The sequence below is a fragment of the Equus caballus genome, chromosome X (assembly GCF_041296265.1).
Source record: "Equus caballus isolate H_3958 breed thoroughbred chromosome X, TB-T2T, whole genome shotgun sequence".
NCBI classification, from domain to species: Eukaryota; Metazoa; Chordata; class Mammalia; order Perissodactyla; family Equidae; genus Equus; species Equus caballus.
The window spans coordinates 101,030,827-101,057,414 of record NC_091715.1 but is presented as its reverse complement, the minus strand read 5'-3'; the positions used below and the strand labels follow the sequence as shown (position 1 = coordinate 101,057,414).

The 26,588-nt window shown below is 46.4% G+C and overlaps 1 protein-coding gene across 1 annotated transcript; it reads left to right on the top strand.

Annotated features, from left to right (window-relative positions):
* The first annotated feature begins 1,244 nt into the window (after positions 1–1,244).
* On the top strand, positions 1,245–26,338 carry LOC138922018 (nuclear RNA export factor 2-like). Its single transcript, XM_070258706.1, has 22 exons — positions 1,245–1,468; positions 2,904–2,999; positions 14,931–15,111; positions 15,337–15,490; positions 16,113–16,196; positions 16,307–16,411; positions 16,528–16,608; positions 16,729–16,798; positions 16,946–17,034; positions 17,153–17,260; positions 17,436–17,545; positions 19,402–19,438; positions 19,822–19,887; positions 19,970–20,025; positions 20,166–20,273; positions 20,394–20,452; positions 20,551–20,666; positions 20,762–20,804; positions 21,386–21,458; positions 22,004–22,186; positions 25,869–25,929; positions 26,065–26,338. Exons 2-22 carry the CDS (start codon positions 2,957–2,959, stop codon positions 26,107–26,109), a joined length of 1,872 nt encoding a protein of 623 aa, XP_070114807.1. The 5' UTR covers positions 1,245–1,468; positions 2,904–2,956; the 3' UTR covers positions 26,110–26,338.
* The last annotated feature ends 250 nt before the right edge of the window (positions 26,339–26,588 follow it).

Below are 26,588 nucleotides of genomic sequence, written 5' to 3'. Positions count from 1 at the left end.
TCCAGGTTTTCTGAATTAGTAAGGCTGCACTAATACTACTCTCTGTCGACGAACCTCGTGGGTGACCAGAACACAGAGTTGGGGCCAGACTGGCTGTGGGCAACTCTCGGTTTGCCACCTACTGTATCTGTGACCTCTTAGGAAAGTGATTTAATCCCTCTGTACTTCAATTTCCTCATCTGTAAGTTTCTGTAACAGTACTTAGTCTATAGAGTTACCTCTCTTAAGTGAGTTATCCTTTTCAAGTGCATGGCCCACAGTAATCACTGTACACTTTTCTTTTCAAATTAACAACTAAAACTCATTAGATTTTCTTTAGTTTCCTTTACGCTTGCAGGGGACTTTAAGTCCACAACGCTTCCCTGTCCCCACTGCTTAGGCTCTTACAGTAGATTCTACAGTATGCCCTCGATTATGGTTTTCAGGAGGATGTATTTCAATGTTACGTACTAAATTTCATGTGTTATTAGGGGAAAAAGCACGTAAAATGAACACATCAAAGAGGGATGTAAAGAGTAGGTACAGCCCAAGCTTGTGCACTGTGGAGGGTCACCTGGAGGCACCAACATTACAGAGGAGACCAGGAATGTGGGCAATCTCAGATCTCCAGGTCTCCTGAGGATAATGTTTTCCTGCAAAGGTGGATCAGGAGAATCCTACTGTCTTGGACCCTACTGTCAGGAAGGTGACTCAGCCCTCCGAAGCACAGGAGCATTGTGGGTTCCGAAGGCTACGGGTCACGTGGAGGCTGCCATCATGTCGCCAACAGTTATGTGGCAGGCCCAGCCCTACCTGTCATGTCGGCGCCATGGGCTCCTAAACCCAAAGGTCATGCCGTCTCTTTGGCCCTGTTGCCACTATGGTCGTGTGGTAGGTCCAGCTCTTCAAGTCACTACAGCAGCGTGGACCCTTCTCTCATGTAGCCCTTACTGGCTACGAGCATGTGGAAGCCTCAGCCGTTGATGTCATATAGGTGAGCCACTGCTTAGTGTCACCCGGATGCTATGGTTATGTACCACCCCCGTGCCCATGGTACACGTGAAACTCAGCCATCTCTGTCACGTGAAGCTCGTGGGCTACTAAACACTGCAGATCCATGTAGAGGCAACAACGTGGCTCCTACCACACGTGGTAGACAAAGCCCTTTCAGTGACGTGGGCATTGCGCTACCGCTATTGGTCACGTGGATTCTGCGGTCACATGGCAGGATATGGTCACGCGAGACTCAGCCCTCTTAGTCACGCGAAGATTGAGGGCTCCTGAACCCTGAACGAAACGTGGATCCCGAGGTCATGCGACCCCTTGTGGTCGTGTAGCTCGGCTTAGCCGGCTGAGTTGCCGCCATTCCGTGCGGAAGACTTTAGAACTGCAGTGCGCCCCCTGGCTCAGGGGGAACTCTGTTGAGACTCGGGCTCGGATCGCAATCTCTCCACCAACTTGTATATCCTGCTGCGGTCTGCAGTGTCCGGTAAGGGGGCCGGCAGCCAGTATTAGAAGTTTAGTCAGAGAATTGGGCTTTTGGGGGCGGCCACGCGGGCGAAGACCTGAGAGGGGGCTGGGCAGACGTAGGGGGAGAGCTTCTGAATGTGGCCTGACTTTTGTCCACCGGTCAGAGCAGCCCTGTGGGTGTGTGTGACCTGATCCTAGACCCACGGGAGCTGCTGTCGGTGGAGAGTGAAGCGGCAGAGAGTGTTCTGCATCGGAGGGTGGGGGGGCCGTGGAGGGGGCTGCGGGGCTTCCTGGGCTTGTATGTCGTCTCAGCAGCAGGGCTCTGGAACCCGGACGGGACCCCCTTGCCCGCCCCCACACTAAAGCCTCATGCCTGCTTATCACCCCTCTATCTTCGCTGTCCGTGCAGTGTGACGGCCTCCTCTGACCATGCTGTGATTAAGGAGTCCAGAGACCTCCTAGATGCCGATTTGTATAGATGATTCCAAATCCTATCTTAATTTCTGCCACTTACTCGATTCTGTAAAGATTCTTCTTTATTCCCTCGATGTATTTTCCCCCCACAAACATTCCAAACGTGTGCTCAAGAAAGAAGCAAAGCGGAGCCAGCCCCGATGGCCTGGTGGTTGAAGTTTGGTGCTCACCGCTTTGCTGGCCTGGTTTGGTTCGGGTTTGGAACCGTCTGTCAGTTGCCATAATGTGACGGGGACTCACATAGAAGAACTAGAACTGCTTACAAATAGGATAAACCACCACGCACGGGGGCTTTGGGGAGTTAAAAAAAAAGGAAGGTTGGCAACAGGTGTTAGCTCAGGGCGAATCTTTCCCTGCAGAAAGTAAGAAAGAAGCAAAACAGAGCTAGAGGGAGATGGAAAGGGGAGGAAGCGGCAGAGTGGGAGAGGAGGAGGAAGGGAGGGGAGAGAGAGAGTGAGTTTATTTTCAGGAATTTGATATTTCAGTAAAAGTGTCAAAGTAGCCTTGCTGTGAAGATTCAGACTTTATTTTTATACTTAATTTGAAGTTCAGGGGTTTTACAAAATACTTCTGGGAGCTGGGCAGCGATTTTTCCATGCTTAGGATTTCTAAATGGCTTAAAGCAGTTCAGCCAGACACTATTGTTTCTGGTTCCCCCCATGAGTTTCTAACCATTGCTTCTTAGACTTCTTGAAAACTCCCTCCGTTCCTTCACTTGGAAAATAATAGTGAATTGATTTAAGAAAACACTAGGTAAAATTGTGGGTGATACTCACATTTGGCATGTCACGAAAGTGGTATTGAGTAAGTAAAGTAGAGCGAATAGCAAGATTGTGCTTACATTTATGGGGGATTTGAGTACTTCTTGACAAGTATATTCAAGAGTTCAACAATTCTTCAAGGTTCAAGAATACTGTCATTTGTGATAGTGTGTAATACATGTGGCTGAAATAATACACTTTATTTTTCTCTCATTTCAGCATTTCCAAGTTTGTTCTGCAAACACCAGGGCCAAGAAAGAGCAACAACAAAAATGTACTCTACTTTACAGAAGGATAGGACAAACAGGACTGAAGGTAAATTAATTTCCACACTGTAGGAATTTTTTAGAGAATATGCTAATATGCAGTACGAATCTCCAAGGAAGGGATAGTTTGCCTAACTTACATGGGAATGGAACATTTTTCCACGGAGCGTCTCGGGTGCTAGTGTTCTTCAGAAAATATTTTGGGAAATCCTGTCCAAACTAAATCTCTACCACTTTAAAGCCTTGTGTCGTTGTTTACTAAAAGCAATGGGATGTATGTTTATAATAATTATAATGTACTCTTCTTTTCACTAAGAAATTACTTACTGCTCTTTCATTCCTTTTATCTTATGTCATTGGCCAGTCTCTCTCTCGCTTAAATCTTGTCAGTTTTTCGTTCTTCAGAGCTAATCCCAATTTCTAAGCATGTTTCTCGTAGCCTGGCGGCAAGAATAACTGCGTAAGTGCAAATCATTAGGAACGCTTATCTGTAGCAGCAAATATAGTGCCCCCATCTAGAAAGCAAGATACAACTTATCTATCAGGATCAGCAGACACAATGCCACTCATTTTATAGAAATACTCCACACTTTGTCAAAACAGTTTTGTTATTATTATTTAACAATTCTGGCTGCCGTGTTTTGACTCTCTATTATATGTCAAGCCCTGTGATAACCTCGTGGGCTGAGTTAACTCGTTTAATCTTCAGAAAAATCCTACGAGGGTTTATTTTAATTTACAAACAAGACATGAGAGTCTGGAGAGGCTGAGTTATGCCGTAGCAGTAGACAATCCCCAAATCTCAGCGGCTGCTCCTCACTCCTACTGCATGTCCACGGCAGGTGCACGTCCATCACAGGATGGTGGATGTTGGGGGTCTGAGCAATTCTTATTGGAATGATTTGGAGACCCCAAACTGGCAAAGCAGCCACCATCTGGAAAACTGTCAGTCACTGTGCCCGAGGGGAAGAGGGCCCTGGGGGCCTCAAAGCAGCAACCATAGGCTCTGGCCCAGAAATAACACATGTCAATCCCAAGCCATTAGCCAGCACTAGTCACATACACGGCCCTGCCCAAGCAAAGGGCATCAAGCGAGAAAGGCAGTTCTACCAGGTGCCTGGAACAGGGGAGAAATGGAAGCACTTGGCAGACAGCACCACTGACTACTGCATGATGGGACTGAAACTCAGGGAGACTGAGTACTTGCCTAAAATCACATAGGCAGTAAGTGACAGAGCTGGGATTTGAAGCCAGACACGTATGTTTTCAAAGTCGATGTTCTCTCTATCCTCCTTTCAACATTGTATGCTATGCCCTTAAATGACATTCATATATATTTGTAACAGAGATTCCATGACTTAAATGCTCCAGTTCCCTCTTCCTTAATCATCTGCTATTCCAACAGTGCAACTGAACAGACATGATGGCGTTGACCAAAAACAACAGCACTGCTAGGCCACACCTCTCTTCCAAACGAAAGAAGCTACTGGACTTTTGAGCGTCTGTTATATTCAAGAACAAAAATTAGAAACTAGGACCTGATGGTAGATGAAAAGACTGTTTATTGATCATTTGCTTAATAAAAACTAATCTCGTGTCTTTCCACCATTGTCAAGGAAAAATAATAAAAATAAGAGCAGAATGAAACTGCTAACTGATATGAGAGAATTCAACAAAAATGCTAAATGTCAGTACTTTTTTTTTGGTGAGGAAGATTGGCCCCGAGCTAACATCTGTTGCCAATCTTCCTCTTTTCGCTTGAGGATGATGGTCCCTGAGCTAACCTCTGTGCCAGTGTTCCTCTGTTTTATGTGGGATGCTGCCACAGCGTGGCTTGACGAGTGGTGCTAGGTCCGCGCCTGCGATCTGAACCTGTGAACCCCTGGCCGCTGAAGCAGAGCAGGTGACCTTAACCACCATGCCACCAGGCCAGCCCCCTAAATGTCAGTACTTTAGAGACATAGGATAATAAAGAAACCTCTGGCAACAGGGGTCAAGAAAATTAGAGATAAGGCACAGATAAGCCACTTGTGGAATGAAAAAGCTGTCATGCTTGCAGTTACAGCAAAGATTCAAGAGGTAAGATGATAATATGAGAAAGATAGGCTGATACATTTAAAATTTAGATTAAATAGGTAAATCCCAGAAAAAAATATAACTTTCCATACTGGTGTAATAGAAAATCTTAATATTTTTTTTCTTTCTGCTTTTTTCTCTCCAAATCACCCCAGTACATAGTTGTACATTTCAGTTGTGGGTCAGAAAATCTTAATATTATTAAAAGTATTCTTGACGAGGAATACACGAGAAGGCCAAATCATTAGCCAATCTCAACTAGTTACATAAATGCAGAAAAGTGTAAATAAATTAATAGCAAACTAAATCCAGCAATGGCTAAAACAGGTAATACTGCATGACAAAGTTGTGTTTAATCCCAAGCATGCAGCGTAGGTTTAACATTAGGAGGTCCATAATGCAATTTAGCACGTTAGTGGAATAAAGGAAGGAGGAAAAGATGATTATCACAAAATATCCAGTAAAAACAGGTTTACCAAAAAAATCAAATCACCAATCAGGATTAAACAACAATAATAATAATTCTCGGCAATTAATAAATAGAAAGATATTTCTTTAAATTGACAAGAAGTATTAATAAAGAACAAACTACATGAAACCTCACTCTTAATCGTGAAACATTAAAAGCATTCCCTTTAAAATCAGAAAAGAGACAAAGATGACTCATGTGACCACTTCTTTTCAGCATCATCGTGCGTCTCCTAAGCAGTACAGCAAGCCAGAATACATACACGCATCTATACATCCATAAAGAAATAAGTGTAATAATAAGTGAAAATAAAGCTCTCAATACCATATGGTCATCTTCATATAAATTCAGGAGAAGCTACAGAAAATTTAAAAGTGAAAATAAAGATTAATAAGTTTGTAGGACATAAGACTAATATACACAAAATAATTGTGACAAATAGAAAAATACCATTTTCATTCTGAACGTACCATTTACGAAAGCAAAAATTAGGACATTCTGTGAAATAAACTGTGAATCGGCTCCCTTGGTAATTATTCTAACATCCATAAACTCTTACATGCTTTCCTCTTCTATAGAGGCTAGAAAGCTTAAAACATGAAAGAGAACTAGTTGGTGGGTGTGTATCTGTGACACACACATTAACCAGAATCCCTTGCAGCTAGGGTCCCAAGTGGAATCTCGGTTGTGTCAGGCATATGCACCATCCTGAGACTTGGAGGTGTAACTGAATGACGTGGCAGCCCCATATGGCTCAATGACGCGGTCAGCTATGTGTGATGGGAGAGGTCTCTGGGTTTTGTGGAGCGACCATAGCAGGTGCCTAGAATTCAGTCTCTGTCATACATGTCAAGTGGTGGGCAGGCAGCAGTGGTGTTTCAGGTCTAACAGTCCGATAGTGTGAGTGAGCTTCCCCTGGCTGTGCAACATCCAAGGGTACTTTTTCTGGCCGTCACGGGGTTTTTGTAAGCTGTATAACATATTTTACTAAGATATCTTATTTTTATAAAATAGCTAGAATGAATTCTGGCATAGGCAAGTAGAAACCGTGGTTAATAGAGAACTTGACACCGAAACTGTTTGCAAGCAAAGGGCCCTGAAGGAGGCGGGGATCTGGGATAGGTTGTGTGACCTAGTTGGATCTGAAGAGAGTAAGGATCCAGTTGACATTAGAGGATGGGGTATTGGCACTCCAGGGCACGCAGTGGTGAAAGAGTCGCAAAAATTATCACGTGTGTTCACTGGAATTGAAATGTCTTTGAAGTCAGTGTGTCAGTGGAGCAAGCAGCTGCTGTGAGGGACTCAGAGGACACTCCTTTCCCCATGGTATCGGGAAACATGTTGGTGAGGAGAGCGTCTTCACATCTGAAGCGTTCTGAAGTGGCTGACTTGTGTAGGCCACAGGTGAGGTGGGAGGTCCTGCCACTGACATGGTCACCCTCATTTCAGTGGGGATGTTGGGATCCTGGAGCCACAGGCCAAGTAGAAGCACTTAACCCCCCGCGTCAAGGTGAGTGCTCTTGACCTTATTCGACAGCACAGATGGCAGGATGGTCACACTGATTTGACCTACCGTAACATTTGAGGGTGGCTACCTGATCAACAGATCCCTTGGATCTTGAAATATCTGAACAGTCTCTAAAGTTGCAACTGACCAGTGTAAAAGTAAGTAAAATACAAACAAATATTTATTTACAATAAAATATAAGAACATAAAATATAAATAAATAAAACTTTACATCTGGTGACTTGAGCCATCTTGATGGCGAGTGATGGTCCCTTACTCAGTTCCCAACCTGACCCACAGCACCGTGAACGAAGGGACTACTGAAGAAATTCCCTACAATGAAGTCACAAGAAACTACAGTAAATCTTCTTCCTGGGCTTAGGCAGAGGGATCTCCAGCCATTTACCACAGTTACTGTGCACTTCCTTCAAGGACACTTGCTCCAAGCCAGAGCTCAAGAAGCTTTTCCTGGAAAGGGCCGGATCATAGATATCTGAGGCTTTGCAAGCCTGTTGGGCTCCAGTGGAGCTACTCCAGTCCGCTGTGGTGGAAGAAAAGCTGCCATAGACGCAGCAAGGCTGTGTTCCAATAAAACTTTATGTATGGACACGGACGTCTGAGTTGCAAATGATTTTCAGGTGTCAGGAAATAGTATTCTGCTTTTGACTTTTTTCAGCCATTCAAATATGTAAAAACCATTCTTAGCTTGCGGACCATCCAAAAGGAGGCTGCGGGCCAGGTTAGGCCCATGGGCCATAGTTCATCAGTCTCTGCTCGAGCCAAGCTAATGGAATCACTAGGCCCCCAAAACAGCGCTGAGTGGAAACTCAGCAAAATGAGGTGGCAGCCATTCCTAGGGTCTTCTGGCAAGCATCCCAAAAGCTGGTGCTTTTTAACACAGTGGTTGTCAGACTTGGGTGCACGCTGCAACCACATGAAGAGTTTTAAAAATGTGGTTGCCTGGGGCTGCCCCCAATTCCGCTTTGGTGGTTGTGGCTGTAGCCTGGTGCTACTGATTTTTCCCATCTCCCCAAGTGGCTTTAGTGTGTAAACAAGGTTGAGAACTACCTGAACAACTTAAATGATGAGAGTGCAAGTGTTGTACAATATTTAATTTTAAAATCTTATAATTGTGGTTTTGCAATAATAATATTCTAATAATAAATACATACAACATTCCAATAACAATCACTATGTAGCTATGCTGAAAGTATGAAATAAGAATTCCCGTGTAAGAAATGGGGAAGACTCTCTTAGGTAAGAAAAAAAAAAAGGAATTGGGACAACACAGTGGCAAGGCAGAGGCCACCAGTGTTAGGGCCAGGGAGGAAGCTCAACCAGCGGCGAGGCCAGAGCAAGGTGCAGAGCCAAGCCAAGCCCCAGCGAGCCCAGCGCTGACTCAGCAGTGAAGCCTCCTCCGTAGGAGACAGTGAGAACCCAGGCTGAGCACGGAAGGGACGGAAGAAACTCAGCAAATGCAGTGATTTGTACTGAGGGAAGAGAAGAAACAGAGAAAGCTGCAAAAGACCTTAAGATAATATTTCCTCAGAGAGATAAAGGAGTGATGAAGGAAGAAATTATATCCATTATATAAGAACAGAAGACTGACCAGGAAGATGGCTGCTTGAACACAAGGATCTGCTTTCACCTCCTCCTGAAAGTTCGTTAAAACAATATTAGGGGTAAGCAAATCAATACAGTGGGATATTACTCAGCAATAAAAAGGCAAGAACGTGGATGGATCTCAAAAAAAATTATGTTGAGTCAAAGCAGCCAGACACAAAGGAGTACAGGATGTATGATTCCATTTATGTGAAATCATGGAACAGGAAAAACTAATATAGAGAGACTGAAAGCAGATGAAGGTTTGCCCGGGGACAGAAGATGAAGAGGAGTTAAACTGGGCGCCTTCTGGGGTGTGGCACGTCTTCTATATCTTCATTAAGGGGGTGGTTAGCCCTGATCCCTGATTTTTACGAGTAAGGAACCAGGGACCAGGAGAAGGTGGGTGAATCGTCTAAAGCGATGCAGCTTAGTAAGCAGCAAGAAGATGCTCACATCTGCTTATCAGTGATAAGTTCTTCCTGTTATGCCGCGTAAGGAGACAGTAGGAGTAGTGCTTCCCTCGAGCACCTGGCAAAACCCCGACCCAGGCACAAGCATCCTCTTCTGCACGTAAAGCATAGATAGGAGAGCCAAAATACTACGCATTTCAGCCACCCATACATAGACACAGTTGATATTCTCACGTGTCCCTTTACCTTGGCTTCTTTATGTTTATATTTACACGTAGGAACATAAACATTCATTAACATCCTCTTCTGAGGAGCCATACTGTAATATACAGTTTTTACCCTGGCTTTTTTTCTTTCACGTTGTATCATGTGATGTGAGGAATATTCCGTGTTGTTTTTTGTAATCTGCCACTTAAGCTGCGACCGTTTCTTGATTAATAATGCTTCTGTTTTAAAGGTTAAAAGTTTGGAAATGGGAACTTAAGCCCCCCACTTAATCCTGCCATATGCCTGTTTTGGTGTCTGATCTTTCAATTTTGGTTCCCTTAAACAAGATGTCAGATTATTTCCTACCGGGGATGCCGTGGTTTAGCATCGCCACTTTATAACGTAGGTTACTAGCTGACACTGCGGCCTGCCCCCATACACCCATCTGTCTTCCTTCTCATAACAACAGAATGTACAACTAACACACGTTCATCCCTTACTAAACACCAGACGTTGCGCAAGGTACCTGACTTAGTAATAGCTAACTTGTTTGTAGTGCTTATTAGGTCACAGGCATTTCTCCGGGGGTTTTCTGTGTATTTCCAAATATTAACTCAGTTAATTCTCACAATTGCCTCACGAGGTAGAAACTCTTTACTACCTTCAATTTAAGGGGGGGGGTGAAAAAAAACTTGAGTCACTGTGAGGTCAAAGTTACTTGCCCTGGACCATGTAATTTAGCAGCAGGATCAAACCCTGGTTGATCTGACCTCAAATCCTATGCCCATAACCAATAATGTGTGGCTCTGTGTTAAGGCTCAAATGAGCACTGGGATGGGCCTCACTCAACGTCCGGTGGGCACTGATGGGTGTGCCATCTGATACCAAGTTGCACTGAACTGTAGCCTTCTGTCTAAGAGACCCATCGTTGCAGCTGTTCCCCTTACTGTCTCCCCTTTCTCAGACTCTGTGGGAACTGTTTCTCCAGTGTTCGCCGTGAAGGAACAGAGACAGACAAGATCTACTACATGGACACAGAGGAAGGTTTCTAGAGGCGTGCATATTGCCAGGATGAACTCAGTTCCTCAGAGGCTTTTTCCATTTGTGTTTCGTTCTCTTCCCAAGGCTCATCCTCATCTTTCTGACCTTACATCCTTCCCTAGGCCTTTTCATTCTATATGTCAGGTACTCACGTCCCTTCTTTCCCATCTATCCCTGATTCCAAGGACAATCATTTCTACCCCTCCGTGACAATATCAGCCACTCTCCGGTCCCCTCATCCTTCTGTGCCAAAGAGCCTGTACAGCACAGCCATGTGGCTGTAGGCATATATTTAGGCAGGGAATATTTTGTATGGTAAATGTAAAAAGTGAAACGTCTGGGTCACGAAGCGTAAGAATGGCTGGTGAATAGTTTAACCATACAGTAGGAAATTAGGCTCTCAAATACTGTTAGTAGAAATGCATATTGGTGTAAATATCATCAAATATCCTTAAGAAACTATCTCTTACATTTGAAAATATGGATGCACTTCTTCTGGGAAGCTGTAGACCAGGGACTCAGATACTGGACCTGCCCTGCAGCCCAAGCTGTGCTCCACTGGGTCTTTTGGTCTCCACCACTGGGGACGCTGTGTAACCCCGGTCAACCTATGGGTATTGTTCCGTTAATTGTTTTGTACTGAGAACTCTATTTTGTAATTTAAAAAAAATCAATTCAACTATTCAAACACCAATTTTATTTTAAAAATGGATTAAAAAGCATATTAAGGCCAAGAAGCATATATAATGGTCATATGTAATACAGGAGGATCCAGAAAATGTAGAGTCAGATCCAGTTTTGTGTGGCACTGCTTTTACGCCATGCACACACACACACTCTTCCCCTCCTCTGAGACGGTGGCTGTCCTTACTGTCTGTCACAAAGCTGAGCACTTAGAGACACGCCTGCAGGTCCAGACCTTTCTTCCTACACACACCAGACATCCAGGAAGCCATGTCTGCTGGATTCAAGGAAGGCTTCTCCTCGTTTCTGTCACCACTGTTTGCAAAAGCCTCCCTTCCTGAGATCGGAAAACCTGTAGTTTTAGCATTAGTCGACAGGGAAGTACGCAACTCTATTTCCAACTGGACGCTAACAAGAGATATTAAGTTTGCAAAAGGAAAATTCAACACATGCTGGTTTTACAAGCAGGTTATAAAACAGTTCTGCAGCCCAAATTTTTCTGGAATACATAGATGTGGGTAGAAATGGTTGAGTGGTATGCATTCTCAAAAGTGGCTTTGTTGATGATCCCAGGTCTACCTTACATACGTTCACTTAACAAATATTAATTAGACCCTTATTATATGCCAGCCGCTGCCAGCCCAAAGGGACTCGTAATCTGCAAACCCTGTGATCCAAACAGATTTCTGCATCTAGTTCAAGACAGATATTCCACTTGATCCAAGACACCTGGGCCCACCCAAACTACCTTCCAGTGACAAAACATCATCCCGGTCTTACAGAAATCTGTCGGTGGGACCTGAAAGTTCACCATTAGAGGAGAACCCGTGCAGTAGCTGGAGGAACACTTAGGATGTGGAGGCAGATCAATAGGTGAGGACACAATTCCTGTCCTGCCACCTACTTGGCTGAGAAATCCTGGGAAATGTACCTAACCCCTGTGAGCCTAATATCCCTGATCTGAAAAGGGACCATGGCTACAGTGGTCATGGATTTCTGCGTGTGAGGAGGTCAAAAGAAATCTAGTGAGTCTGCCCAACACGGAGCAACTGTTGGTTGCTGGTGGGCAAGTGTTGGCTTCCTTGTCACCACATCCTTTCCCTACCACAGCAGGGTGCCGTTGCCCTGTACTCAACGACATAGCAATGATGTCGGGGAATTCCGAAATGACACAGGAAGTAGCCGTCTGAACACACAGGGTGTCATAAAGGATATTCATGACTATTTCCTTGTGGGAGGATCAGCTACTATATGGTAGAGCCTGAGGGAGAACCCAGGCAGCCTGGGTGACAGGCACTAGGTGCTTTATAATACTCCTGTTATCACCTTTGATTCTGGCAGAACAACTGTGAGACAGGGATTGTGCTGAGATGCAAACGTTCAGTAAGTGGATGTATGTCTGTGTGTGTGTGGGGGGGGGGGACGGTGGTCCCTCTCTGGCTTCTTATCACGTGCCCACTCTCCTGTGAGATTCCCAAAACAAGGCCATGCCTGAGATTGCTCGTGTCTGAATCACCTTGATGAGGGAGGGGTCTCGCCCTGTTTAGGCACCAGACTTGGTCAGTCTGGGGATTGCTGTAGCTGTTAGCTGGCTCACTTGGACACTTTCCCCTCCGCGATGGTATTTCTGAAGTAATGTTAGTTCTCGAAAATGATTCCGACTCTTGTTATACGCCATATGTTGACCGCATGCCCTTACTCCTCCCTTTAATATTTGATGTCTTCCTTTCATTGGTGGATTTTCAGGAAAACGAGTTGGTTGCCTGGCGTTGTCCAAAGGTCCCCGATAGTGTTTCTCTTGGTGGTTGTTATTGTGGTTTAGTATGATTATGAAGTCATGGCTTTTTAACATGTTGATGGGCTTCAAACCATTGTTGTATGGTTTTGAGCAGAGGAGTGAAATGACTTGCCTCATGCTCTGCTGCTGGGTTGAAAACAGACGGTGACAGAGCAAGGATGAAAGCAGAGGGACCCGTTGGTAGGTGCTATAATCGAGGACATAGGTGTTGGTGTCTTGGCTAGGGTGGGAGTAATGGAGGTGGGGAGAAGCAGCTAGGTTCGGGATATACTTTGAGAGGGGGGCCAAGAGAATTTCCTGATCAGTTGGATGTGGAGTATGAGAGAAAGAGAACACTCCAGGTTGCCTCCAAGTTTTGGGGACTGAGCAAGTGGCATTTCTGGCTCAAATGCTCGATTCATGTCTAATTTCACTTCCAGTGCCACACAGGAAATGTCCCAAAGGTTGTGAGCAGCAGGAGGGTCCTGACAGCGGGCCACACAATGAAAGCAATGACTTCTCGGAGGAGTTCATCTGAGGCTGGTCCTAATCACTACATCGTGGAGTGATCAGCAGTGAACGAACTTTTACTCATAAGTGTGCCCTCAGCCAACATGGGGAGTAATTAATGTACAAAATGTACAGCACACAAACCTAGAAAACCTTAAGTATTAGAACCCAAAAGGAAGCTGGTTTCTAACAGCCTAATTACCTGAGTAATCCTCCCTCCCCTCAAACCACTAGGATTATTATCTGCTGGTACACTGTTTGACTTGAATGTGATAAAAATAAAATACCTTTAGTTAATCTACCTACAGGAGATAGAACTGAGACTATCTTATTTCTGTAGATGCCCAGAAAAACTTCCAAATCTCTCCATATGGTGAATTACAAATGTTGGTGGGGAGTGTTTGGGTGGGAGGGGTGAACAGCAACACAAATCCTAGGAGTGAATACAGGCTGAAATATAACCAAGACACTTTACAAGCGTACCTGTGGCTACAATACCCACTAAAGTAGACATCAGAGCAAAGAAATTAATAAGAGACAAACAGAGGCACTACATAATGATAAAAGGATCAATCCACCAGGGAGACATAACAACCCTAAAAGTGTATGTACCAAACAACAGAGCCTCAAAGTACACGAAGCAAACTCTGATGGAGCCGAAAGGAGAAACAGCCATGTCCATAATTATAACTGGGGCCTTCAACACCCCCCCTTATGAGCAGGTGATAGAATTACTAGAGAGCAAACCAGCAAGGATATAGGAGATCTGAATAATACCATGAACTAACAGGATCTACATCGTGTAAATAGGGCACCCAACAACAGCAGACTACAATGTTTTTCCAAGTGTCTATGTAACATTTACCAAGATGGGCCATCTCCTGGACCATCAAACAAATCTCAGCAAACTTAAAAAGAATTGAAACCATACAGAGTATGTTCTCAGACCATAATGGAATCAAATTAGAAACCAAGAGTAGAAAGAGAAAGGGAGAATGCCTGAACCCTCGGATATGGTAGTTGATACATCATTCCAGTTGGTCATTCAGACGCCTGTTGTAGAAGAGCCGAAGTTAGAAAGAGCTGTCTCCTGAGCAGAAAGGCATGTCAGGCTACGCAAAGAGAAAGCTCACTCTGGATATTTCAAACAGGGTGTTGTTGAGAGCTAGGCTGGAGGCTGTTACGTCAGTCCCACCTGACATTAAAGCTTGCACTACACCAGCAGAGGAAGTACAGCTTGCTGATTGTTAGTGGAATCAGTTTGGTGGCCGATTGGCTTTGGGAAGTGAGAGAGGTTCCCTCCCAGGTACTGGTGTGGTCGCTAGAGAGGCCTGAGAGAAGGCAAGATTCAGATACCTTTCTAGTGTATGGCTGGTGTCCCATCTAACCCATGACGCACACGCCTCTGTTCTTTATAAACCCTGCTGCATTTTTTAAGAGATTCAACACAGTTTCCCCCTCCCGCTCCTCCTGCTCCTCCTTCTCTAACATGTCTTCCCTGATAGTGCCCTCTGTCAGATAAGGCTCTCCTGTCTGCACAGGCAGAGGAGTTTCCTTTCTGGAGTTTGTGGGATTGGTCCCTTAGGGCAGGTTGGCACCTTGCTTGCCCTACCATGGTGTTAGCTCAAGACGTAGTAGATGGTAAATGGACCACTGATGTGTCTTCAAACTTGTATTGTTGTTCCCCTTTCCAGAATACAATGATAGTGGCAGCTCACCTCGAGGAAGAAATAGAAATTGGAGGTCTTTCCGAGGTAATTTTGGCAAAAGGAACCCTCGTGATCACGGTGGATATGAACCTTGGCCTTCACACCACCAGGAGCATGATGGAAACACGGTGATGAGGGATGTCCAGGAGGACCCCCAAGTAAGACGGTAAGTGACCAGGCAGCCTGGTTTGCATGTAGCAGCTCCTGGGACTATGCAGCTGTTTCACTCTCCATGGTGATTTCCTTCTCTCACTGGAAAACTGGAGAATACTGGGAGTGGAATAATGGTTGAGCAATCCTAATTGTAGTCCTGCTGTCAGAGAGGCAAAGGTGTATAGAAGACTTTCTTAGCATTGATGGCCACTCCCCTTCTCTGCACTTCCCCCCGCAGCACGCCCTACACTACTCGACACAAAAACAGAAGAGTGAAATGGCATAATGAAGACCATATCCAGAGGGCTGCGTGGAGAAACAGAAAACCTTTGGAGAGAGAAGTGGGGGATAACACAAAAGATGGAACCCCAGGGAGCTGGTTCAAGATCACAGTGAGTGTCCTACAAAACTGTAGGCAATGTACAGGAGAGAAAGGAGAAAGGTCGGGGTTTCGGGGGTTGTGTTGGGCTCATGTAGAGACACTAAGTACTTTGCTGGGGACAGCTTGTAATCTGTCCTTTTTATTACAAGGAGTTAACCTTGTTCATCTAAGGGAAAATTCAAAGAAGCCATATAAAAGGAACAGGCTGACTGTAGGGAGAACAGAGGAGCCTGTCTAAAGGCAAAGATGGAAACTACTGTCACAAAGGTGCAGCAGCTCCACACTGGATGTCTCAGTTTGGCTGAAGCTGAGTGTGGAGGATGGGGGTCGAGTCTCTGGAGACATTGTCTGAGGTGCGAGCAGGGTCTGCCCTAGGGAGGATCTCCTGGAACTTTACCAAAAGAAGACCATGCCTACCACTTTAAGTTGATTGTTTGGAGGAGAGCTTTGGATAGAGAGAAAAGGAATGTAGGAAATCTATATTTGGCACAAACGTAAGAAATCATGCCAGTCGTCCCTTCTTTTGAAATCCTTTGAAGCGCAATAGAAGGTTGGAAAAGAACACTGCTGGGTCTGTTCTCCAGGCTTGATTCCATGTTGTCTCTCTTCTCTCCAACCCTTTTCACCCCCAGATTCCATATGGGAGAAAGTATGACAAGACATGGCTAATGAATTCAATCCAGAGCCATTGCAGTGTCCCCTTCACTCCAGTGGATGTAAGAGACGATGGTGAAGTCAGATGAGTGGGCACAGGAAAGGGGGAGAGCCCTGGCTCGGCAGGGGCCATGGCCTCTGATGCTGTTGCTGTTGCCTTCAATCCCTGTAGTTCCACTACGTGAAAGACTGGGCTCGGTTCTTTGTGCAGGATGCTGGCACTGCCTCTGCCTTGAGGGATGTGAGCTACAAGATTTGTGGCAAGGAGAACCAAAAGGTGTCTGTTGAGGGCCGTACCTGTACCCAGTCCCGGGGGAGGAGGACAGGCCAGGGGCCCGTGGTCGTCTTTGGAATTAAAGTTCACGGTGCTTACTCCACCTCGCCTTCCTGCAGATATCTATCATTGTTGATCCTTCTGCTGAACCCTACTCTGTGCAGAATAAGTTGGAACCAGAAGAAATGGAGCAGCTAAAGGTAATGCAGATTCAAGGTACATTGTATGCCCACACCCAGACCCACCTCTTCTTCCCCCAGCCCCTGATTTCCCTATCACCACCACAGCCTCAGAGCCTCTCTCTCCATCTCTCCCTGCAGCTGGCCATGAGCAAACGATATGATGTCTCCCAGCAAGCTCTTGACCTCCAAACGCTCCGCTTTGACCCAGGTATGCCTGACAGCAGTAATTCTGAGGCAGGTGAGGACAGAAAGATCTGCCTGGGAGGGAGACTTAGGGATGGTGACGTGGGGAGGGGTTGGTGCTGGCCCTGGACCCATCTCCACCTTCTCATTCTCTCTTCTTGGCTTTCTGAAGACTTGGTGGACCATGATATTGATATAATCCTGAATCGAAGAAGCTGCATGGCTGCCACCCTGCAGATCATCGAAACGAATTTCCCCAAGGTGAGGCCTTAGGCCTAGCGCTGATATTATGATAGGGGGTGGAACAGATGGGATGGAGGACAGACTTGTCTCCCAGGCCCCAGATGTCACCATCACTCTAACTCTTCTTCCTCAAAAGCTGTTGTCCTTGAACTTGTGCAACAACAAACTGTACCAGCTGGATGGCCTGTCTGACATTATACAGAAGGCCCCGACAATCAAGATCCTGAACCTCTCCAAAAATGAGGTGGGAAGAGGGAGCCAACCAAAGTTGGTTGAGAGTAGGTGGTGGTGCTCATCAGAGTGATGACAGGAGGCAGGTGAAGGTGCCTGTGGGAGAGGGTGGGGGCTGGGAGTGCAGGGGCCCAGATGTCTGTCTTTCCTTGGGACTCCTTTGCCAGTTTCCTCCCCATGTTCCTCAGCTGAATTCCGCGTGGGAGGTGGGCAAGATGAAAGGGCTGAAACTTGAAGAGCTGTGGCTGGAAGGCAACCCCTTGTGTGACACCTTTCGAGACCAGTCCACCTACATAAGGTCGGTGTGAACCCCTGTCACTCTTCTTGGGGACTTTCACTCACGGGAGCCTGAACGACCCCTGACAATGCCCCTCTGCAGAGGTGGTGGGCCTGGTCTTCTGGGAGGACCACAGGCCCTGCCATCTCTTTTCTGTGTCCCTCATCTGTGCTTAGAGGGCTCCTTTCCTTCCTCTGACCAGCTCACCTCTTCAGGTGCTCTGGGGTCTGTTTCCAGAGTCTGCACCTGGCTTGCTCTAGCATGCTCTTGGGCCCAAGAGTGTGTTCCAGGCGGCAGGGCTCCTCCTACTTGCCAGGACAAGGAGTCACCAGCCTTGAGCCAGATGCTGGTGACCTGGACTGAGAAGGGCCCTCTGGACCAAGGTCTCATGCTGAGACAGGGCTTCTTGCTTATGAGCCAATAGGGAGATTCCCTCTCCTGCCCTGAGAAGGATCCTTTTTCCCTTAGTTCAAATGGGTCTCCCCTCCGATCCCAGGTTGCCATAGGATCTTTCCTACCCCATGCTGAGGTCCAAGGCCCCGGGTTGCTGTCTTCATGACATCTGTTCTTCTGGCACAATGCCAAGAGCTGGGCACTCCTTGGGAGAAAGCTGGGTTCCCTGAGTCAAGTGGCCAGAAGTGGGTCACCGCCACTGAGAGGGCTTCCTGAGGCACGAGTGAAAGGCAGAGGGCAGAGGTGGCTGAGGAGACAGAAGGAAAGGCCTCTCGGGGGCACTGCCCCTCCCTCCATCCACATGTCACATCATCCTGCCTGGTCCTTCCTTGAAGAACTGGGGGTCACCCAAGAAGGCTGTGATTCCTCAGACAAGGAATCGACTAAGACAGGCACAGGTGCACAGCGGCCATCAGGAGAGAAGGTGGTGATCATAAGAGGGGGCCATAGGCCTGCACCCCATGGTGAGCTGGGACCTGACCCTTTACTCCTTCTGGGGAAGGCCTCCTGCCCCCGTGGCTCCTCCATTTCCCATTCCCAGCTCAGACTGAGCTCACACAAGTGGCAAAGTGTCAACCAGCATCCAGTGGGCCCCCAGCCCAACAAGTGCATGTTTTCCACTCCTACCTCGGGTCCAGGGCCAGCCAGGGCAGATGAAGGAAAGGGCTGCAGCAGGGGAGTCATCACCCCTTTCTTCTCTCTTCTTCCCTGATCCCCACCACCAGGGCAGAGCTTCTTTCTCTTCCCTTTGCTTTGCTTTCTCTCTCTCCTTTGTCTCTACTCCCGGGTGTCTCTCTCATCTCTCTCTCCTACCTTCACTCCCTCTCTGTTCTCATCCCCTCCCCTTCCCTCCCTGCCTCCTGAGCCCGGCCTCACTCACTTCCTTGCCTCAGCATCATGGGCCATCCCTGGAGGTGTCCTGGTCCCGGAAGAATGCTGGACCCCCAGTGAGGTAGCAGAGCCCTGGGCTCCCACCCCATTCCCTCTCCTCTCTGCAGCCTTTGGTGGTGTCTTGGAGGAAGGAAGGGGGGCAGGGAGGGGAAGGAAGCCCTGGACCTGGGCTCCAAATGCTATATTGTGCATGGGGATGAGTGAGAGCAGTGTAGGTGAGAGCCACCCAGGGGGAAGGAGAAGGAGGGAGGGAAGCCAGGAGGAAGGGAAGGCAGGAGGGGGGGAATACGAATGTGAAGGTGTGGAGTGAGATCTAGAGACTGCGCCTTTCAGACAGTCCATATGACAGATGCTCAGTGCTCAGCGGGGAAGTGGCCCCAATAGCCATGAAATCAGAGGCTGAGTTGGGCAAAGGGGCCTTCTGGACGGGCAGAAGACACTGGGCTGTGTTTATGGTATCAGTATTTTAAATCAAAGGAAGTGCTGCAGCCCCGAACTATCAACCACTTCTTTCTATTTTCGGTTTTGGACAGTGCCATCAAGGAATATTTCCCCAAGCTGTTACGCCTGGTAAGTGCCTACGTTTGTGATTGTCTCTCGCTCACATTGATGGCCTCCACATCTGCCCCCAAGCCCTTTGGGGCTCGCCTAGGTTATATGTTTGCATGAGACCTTTATCCATTTTAAGGGACAGGGACTCCTGAGAAAGACATGAATATATTTGGTGGGAAAATGCCCATGCTAACGCCCACACACACAAAAAGTTGCGTTTAATAGTAGAGACTTCCAAGACCTCATGATGAAGACGCCCACTGTAGTCTTGCCCATGGATTTTCCAGGGCCCTTTCACACCTGACCTCTGACCCTCACCCTCTCCTGGGCCCATCCTTTTCCCTGATCATCTAGGGCCACCTCCCTGGTCTGCACTGCTGACTTCCTCTTCCCTTCTCCAGGATGGCCGGGAGTTACCCACGCCGATTGTCGTTGACGTTGACACCTGCTACTTAAAGCCTGGCAAGGTGAGCAAGAAGGATCAACAACATTGTGGTATCACAAGGGAGGCTTTATCAGCCACATGATCTCAATGTCTTTTGATTCCAGGAAAGCTGTAAAGGACCTGAGACACTGAAAAATCTAGTCATGCAATTCTTGCAGCAGTAAGTACTCCCGGGAGCACAGGAATGGGGAAGGCTGGGACAGGCCAGGCCACCCAAGCACAGATCTGCTTGTGGGAGTTTTTGAGTCTTATTTGACGTCTACACCACGGGGACAGATTGTCTTCATTGCTCCCCCACAGGTATTACTTCATCTATGACTATGGAGACCGACAGGGTCTTCTTGGTGCTTACCACGACGAGGCCTACTTCTCTCTGAGCATTCCCTTCAACCCCGAGGACCCAGCTCCGTGAGTATCACAGCTCAGACTCTGTTCCTGGGCCCTGTGGCTCCCCAGCAGACACAGGCCAGCTCCTGGAAACCCCCACACTGGACAGATCACCACCTCCTGCTCCTCCTTCTCTCCTAGAAGCAGCTTGTGCGAGTACGTCAAGGATAACAGGAACATAAAGAAGCTCAAGGACCCCTGTGCGTGTGGGAAGATTGGGCAGGGAAAGGGGGCGTGGAGGGGTCAGTCAAGGCCCAGAGTGTGGCAGTCCCTGACCTTCACTCTCATCCCCCCACAGACCTGCGGGTTCAGCTGCTGAAACATACAAAACATGACATCGTGGGCTCCCTCTGTGTGTTGCCCAGAACTCAGCATGAATTCAGCTCCTTCTTGATAGAAACCTGGCTCCATACGGTGAGCACCTGCTTCCTCCCTCAGGCGTGCCCAGAAAGCCGCAGGTGGGTAGGAGGTTTAGGTGGTGACTGAGCCCCTGGGCTCTTCCCTTTCAGGAAAGGGTGCTGTGCATCTCTCTCAACGGGGTGTTCAGTGAAGGTGAGTGTATGTGGAGTCCCCACCCCAGATGCCCCACTGTTCCTTCCCCCCGGCTGGGCTCCCTCTCAGAACTCTCCCAGCTTCCCTGGTCCCTTCCCCTCTCTTCCTACTCCAGTAATCTGTGTTCTTCAGTCCCCACTCTGCTTCCAAACCGTCCTGGTCTGACCTGTGTCCATGCCTGTCTGCCCCGCACAGCTCAGGCACAGGGACACAGGCTGTGGAGTTTTGATGTCTCTCATCCCAGATCCTGGCTCTGTGAACTTTGGCCGGTTCCTTAACCTCCGGGTTTCCTCATTTGGAAAATGGGGCTAATAATACCCACCTCTTGGGTCGCTGTGATAAATGAATCGACTGAGCCTGTAAAGTGGTTGTCACAGAGCCCGACACATAATAGGGTCCCTGGACTGGGAGCAGATTGCTCCTATTGTTGCCCGCTCCATTCCCAACACCCTGACTCCCAGTGAACAACTGTCCCCTTCAGCATGACTATCAAGTCAGATCCTGACTAGGTAATGCCGTGTGAGCATGTAAAGCATGTGCGACTCTTCGGGGGTATTTTTGTTTGTTATTTGTCTTTAAAGTGGTAGGAAAGTCTCAGGGTTCTGTTCGTGCCTTCACACGGACCTTCATCATTGTCCCTGCCAGCAATTCCAGGTGAGTGCTGTGTTGTGAGTGGGAACACCCAGCCCAGCCTGGGCTCAGTGGGTGGGAATGTGGTGGTGTTGACCTCGGGGTTTTCTCAGTATTGTGGAAAGCCACCAGTTAGATCCGAGGAGCAGCCTAGCCTAGTGGGTAAGAGCATGGGGTCTGGAGTCGGAACACTGGGTTCTCTTCATGGCCCCAACACTCACTAGCTGTGTGACCTTGGTTAAGTCACATGACTTCCTTGTGACTCAGTGTCTCCCTCTGAACATGGAGATTAGACTGTCCGCCCCTTGGGCTGTTGTACAGGGTAAATGCAAGTGCAAAATTGTCCCTGGGTTGCAGGTAAAGTACAAATGTAGTGAAGCTGGTAGACAGTCTCTCCAAAGGTGAGCTCTGTGAGAAGGGTGGAGGTACGAGCCAAGGAATCTAGGGGGCAGGCACAGTATAGGGCTCTGGAAGGAATCTGGTTGCTGAGTGGCCGTGGGAGCAGGCTCATTTCCGGGGTTGTGGGGTTGTCCATTCATCAGTTGTCCGGGGGCCCATTTTTCCTCCAGTCTGTGCATCGTGAATGACCAGCTGTTTGTGAGGGACGCCACCCCCAACGAGACTCAGAGAGCGTTCTTCATGCCAGATCCCACACCCACCTCCAGCTCCGTGCCCACCGTCTCCCAGGAGCAGCAGGAAATGGTGCAGGCTTTCTCCACCCAGTCTGGGATGAACCTCGAGTGGTCTCAGAAGTGAGTGCTGGGTGTGCATGGGAATAGGGGCGAGTTGGGACAGCCGGGGGTGAATCAGGAAAACTTGCCGGCGATTTGGAAAAATAACTTTTTGGATATTTTCCTTCCCAAAACAAATTGGGTCCATGAAAATGGTATAATCCCACTATATATGTAAAGGATTTTAAAATTAGTGTAATGCTTAACGACATTATATTGTACATAGAAAATCTGAAAGAATCCACCAAAAGACTACTGATAAACAAGTTCAGCAAGGTTGCAGGATACAAGAGCAATATACAGAACTCATTTGTATTTCTATGTACTTGCAAAGAACAATGCAAAAATGAAATTAAAAAAGAAGCCCATGTACAATAGCATCAAAATAGCAAAATACTTAGAAACAAATGTAGCAAAAGAAGCACATATCTTATACTCTGAAATCTGTAAAACATTGTTGGAATATATTAAATAAGCCATAAATACACAGAAAGACACCCCGTTTTCATGGGTTGGAAGACTTGATATTGTTAAGACGGCAGTAATACCCAGAGCAATCTACAGATTCAATGCAATACCTATCAAAATCCTTCCATGCAAAAATCGACAAGCCTATCCTAAATGTCACATGAAAGTGCACCAGAACAGTCTTGAGAGAGAAGCACAAAGTTAGGGGACTCACACTTCCTGATTTCAAAACTTGCTACAAAGCTACAGTAGTCAAGACTGAGTGGTACTGGCATGTGGACAGCACAGGAATCAGTGGAATGGAATTGAGAGTCTACAAATAAACCCTCACGTTTATGGTCAATTGATTATCAACCAGAGTGCCGAAAACTTCCGATGGAGAAAAAGTAGCCTCTTCCACAAATGGTGGTGGGACAACTGGAAATCCACACGCAAAACAACAAATTTTGACCCTTGACTCACACCCTATGCAAACACATACAGAAAATGGATCAAAGGTCTAAAAGTAAGAACTAAAACTGTAAAAACTTGGAAGAATGGAAGAAAACATAGGTGTAAGTCTTCATGAGTTAGGCAACCATTTCTTATATATGACACCAAAAGTACAAGCAACCAAAGAAAAAATAGATAAATTGGACTTCATCAAAATTAAAAGCCTTTGCGCATCAATGGACACTATCAAAAAAGAAAATCCCACCAACAGAATGGGAGGAAATATTTGCAAATCACGTATCTGACAAGAATATATGAAGAACCCTTACAGCTCAACAATAAAAAGACAAACCACCAAATTTTAAAAGTGGAGAATATCTGGATAGACATTTCTCCAAAAAGATATATGAATGGTCAGTGAGCACATGAAAAACTTCTTAACGTCATTAGTCATTAAGGAAATGCAAATTAATACCACAATGAAGAATCCTAAAATTTATATGAAACAACAAAGACCCCGAAGAGCCAAAGCAATCCTGAGAAAAAAGAACAAAGGTGGAAGTATCACACTCCCTGATTTCAAAATATACTACAAAGCCATGGTAACTAAAACAGTATGGTAAGACCTGAAACCATGAAAATTCTACAAGAGAACATAGGCGGTACGCTCTTTGACATCAGTGTTAGCAGCACATTTTCAAGTACCGTGTCTGACTGGGCAAGGGAAACAAAAGAAAACATAAACAAATGGGACTACATCAAACTAAGGTGCTTCTACACAGCAAAGGAAACCATCAACAAGATGAAAACACACCGTAACAATTGGGAGAAGACATTGGCAACCATATACCTGATAAGGGGTTAATATCCAGAATATACAGAGAACTCATACTTCTCAACACGAGAAGATCCAACAACTCAATTAAACGGTGAGCAAAAGATCTGAACAGACATTTCTCCAAACAAGATATAAAGATGGCCAACAGGAACATGAAAAGATGTTCAACATCACTAACTATCAGGGAAATGCAAATCAAAACTACAATGAGATACCACCTCACTCCCGTCAGAATGGCTATAATTAATAAGATAGGAAACAATAAGTGTTGGGGAGGATGTGGAGAGAAGGGAACTCTCGTACACTGCCGGTGGAGTGCAAACTGGTGCAGCCACTATGGAAAACACTATGGAGTATCCTCAAAAACTTAAGAATAGATCTACCATAAGATCCAGCTATTCCACTGCTGGGTATTTACCCAAAGAACATGAAAACATGAATGCGTAAAGACACGTGCACCCTGTGTTCTTCGCAGCATGATTCACAATAGCCAAGACTTGGAAGCAACCTAGGTGCCCATCAAGGGACGAATGGATAAAGAAGGTGTGGTCTAGATATGCAATGGAGTACTACTCAGCTATAAGTAATGATGAAATCCGGCCATTTGCGACAACATGGATGGACCTTGAGGGTATTATGCTACGTGAAATAAATCAGAGGGAGAAAGGCAAATACCTTATGATCTCACTCATAAGTAGAAGATAAAAACGACAAACACACACGTACAAACAGAGATTGGATTGGTGGTTACCTGGGGTGGAGGAGGGAGGGCGAAAGGGTGACTAGGCACATGTGTGTGGTGGTGAATCGTAGTCTTTGGGTGGTGAACATGATGGAACCTACACAGAAGTCAAAATACATAACAATGTACACCTGAAACATATATGGTGCTATAAACCAGTGTTACCGCAATTAAAAAAGTAAATAAATAAAATAAATTCGAAAAAAACCCAAACCAGAATGAATTACCACTTCACACTCACTAGGATGGCTTTCATCAATAAAACGAATGATAACAAGTGTTGGTGAGGATGTGGAGAAAGTGGAATTCTCGTGTATTACTGGTGGGAATGTAAAATGGTGCAGTAGTTGGGGAAAACATTTTGGCAGTTCCTCAAAAGGTTAAACATGGAGTTCCCATGTGACCCAGTAGTCCCACTCCTAAGTATCTACCAGGAGAAATGAGGTCATACGTTCACTCTAAAACTTGTACAGGAATGTTCACAGTAGCATTATTCATAACAGCCACAAAGTGGAAACAGCCCGAAAGTCCTTCAGCTGGTGAATGGATAAATAAATCTGGTACATCCATATAGTAGAGTATTATTCAGTCATAAAAAGAACACAGTTCTGATATATGCCATGACATCGATGAGCCTTGAAACCATGCTAAGTGAAAGGAGCCAGTCACAAAACGTTGCGTATTGTACGATTCCATTTATATGAAATGTCCAAGACAGGCAAATCCACAGAGCCCAAAAGCAGACGAGTGGTTACCGGGGTCTGTGGTAAGGGGAGGAATAGTGAGTGATCTCTAATGGTTAAGGAGTTTCTTTTTGAGATGATAAGATTATTTGGGAACTAGATAGTAGTGATGGTTGCACAATCTTGTGAATATACTAAAAGGCACGGAATTGTACACTTTAAAATGGTATGTGCATTATATCTCAATAAAAAATGATTGGAAACTTGTATTTCTAAAATTTTCATTTGTTATTTTCTTGAACATCTTTATCAATATATATTAAGCTCCCTCGTTCTTTTGCACAGCTCTGTTTTTCAGTTTTGAATGCTAGTGATAGACATTTGGGTTTTCCCTGGGTCTTTCTTCATCATTACTCATAGTGCTCGTTCTGGTACATGCGTCCCAGCAAAAACGTGGCATAGATTTAGCGGTGGCACTGCGTGGTCAGCGTGTCTGTACTGCTATACTAATGGAGATCACCTGTTCTTCTCCCATTCCAGGTGCCTTCAGGACAATGAGTGGAACTACACCAGAGCTGGTCAGGCCTTCACTACGCTCAAGGTGAGGTCTGGGAATCAAGTGGGTTAAAGCTGGATGTTTCTGGGCCTTCAGGAAGGCCAGGATGGTGGAGCCCAGTGGCCTGGGAATGAAACTCAGGGAGCTGGCCCTTCTGACATCCTGACTCCTTCCCTCCAGACAGGGGGCAAGATCCCAGAGGAGGCCTTCAAACAAATCCCCTGAAAGGAGCCCTTGGATCGCGTCTTTGCCTTCATCCACGTCATCTTTGTTTCTCTTTTCTGCAGCCTACGGCCATGCCCATGCCTGGGGTGGGAGGCCTGGCTGACTGAGAAGGCAAAGTTAACTTGTAGGCCGGGTAGCATAACAACCTGAAGGGTCAGTTGTTCTGTGTATTTTCCCCACTCACGATTGCTGTTTATTTTCATAATAAAGAGTGACGTTGCATGTTGTATGCTGTGTGTCCTGGATCGCTCTTGCCCTGCCCCAACCGTGAGCCAATGGGTCCAGGACTGAAAGGCCCTGCCCTCTCCTCCTGCCCCCCATTCACCCTGGCAGTGCCTAGCAGACACATCAGGCTTGAGTCCATAGGTAGTTTGTCAGTAAATCCTGTGAGAAGGGACACATGCTGCTTCCAGAGATTGGCCTTTGCAGGCAGTGTGAATCAGTCAGTTGCTCTGCCTGAAGGCCCGCAGAAACAAGCA

What these genes read in the sequence shown, in the direction of transcription:
- LOC138922018 (XM_070258706.1), top strand. Translation starts at nt 2,957, where the DNA reads ATGTACTCTACTTTACAGAAGGATAGGACAAACAGGACTGAAG. An exon ending in GTGGCAAGGAGAACCAAAAG is followed by an intron (nt 16,412 to 16,527) that starts GTGTCTGTTGAG and finishes GCCTTCCTGCAG; the next exon opens with ATATCTATCATTGTTGATCC. An exon ending in AACCTCGAGTGGTCTCAGAA is followed by an intron (nt 22,187 to 25,868) that starts GTGAGTGCTGGG and finishes CTCCCATTCCAG; the next exon opens with GTGCCTTCAGGACAATGAGT.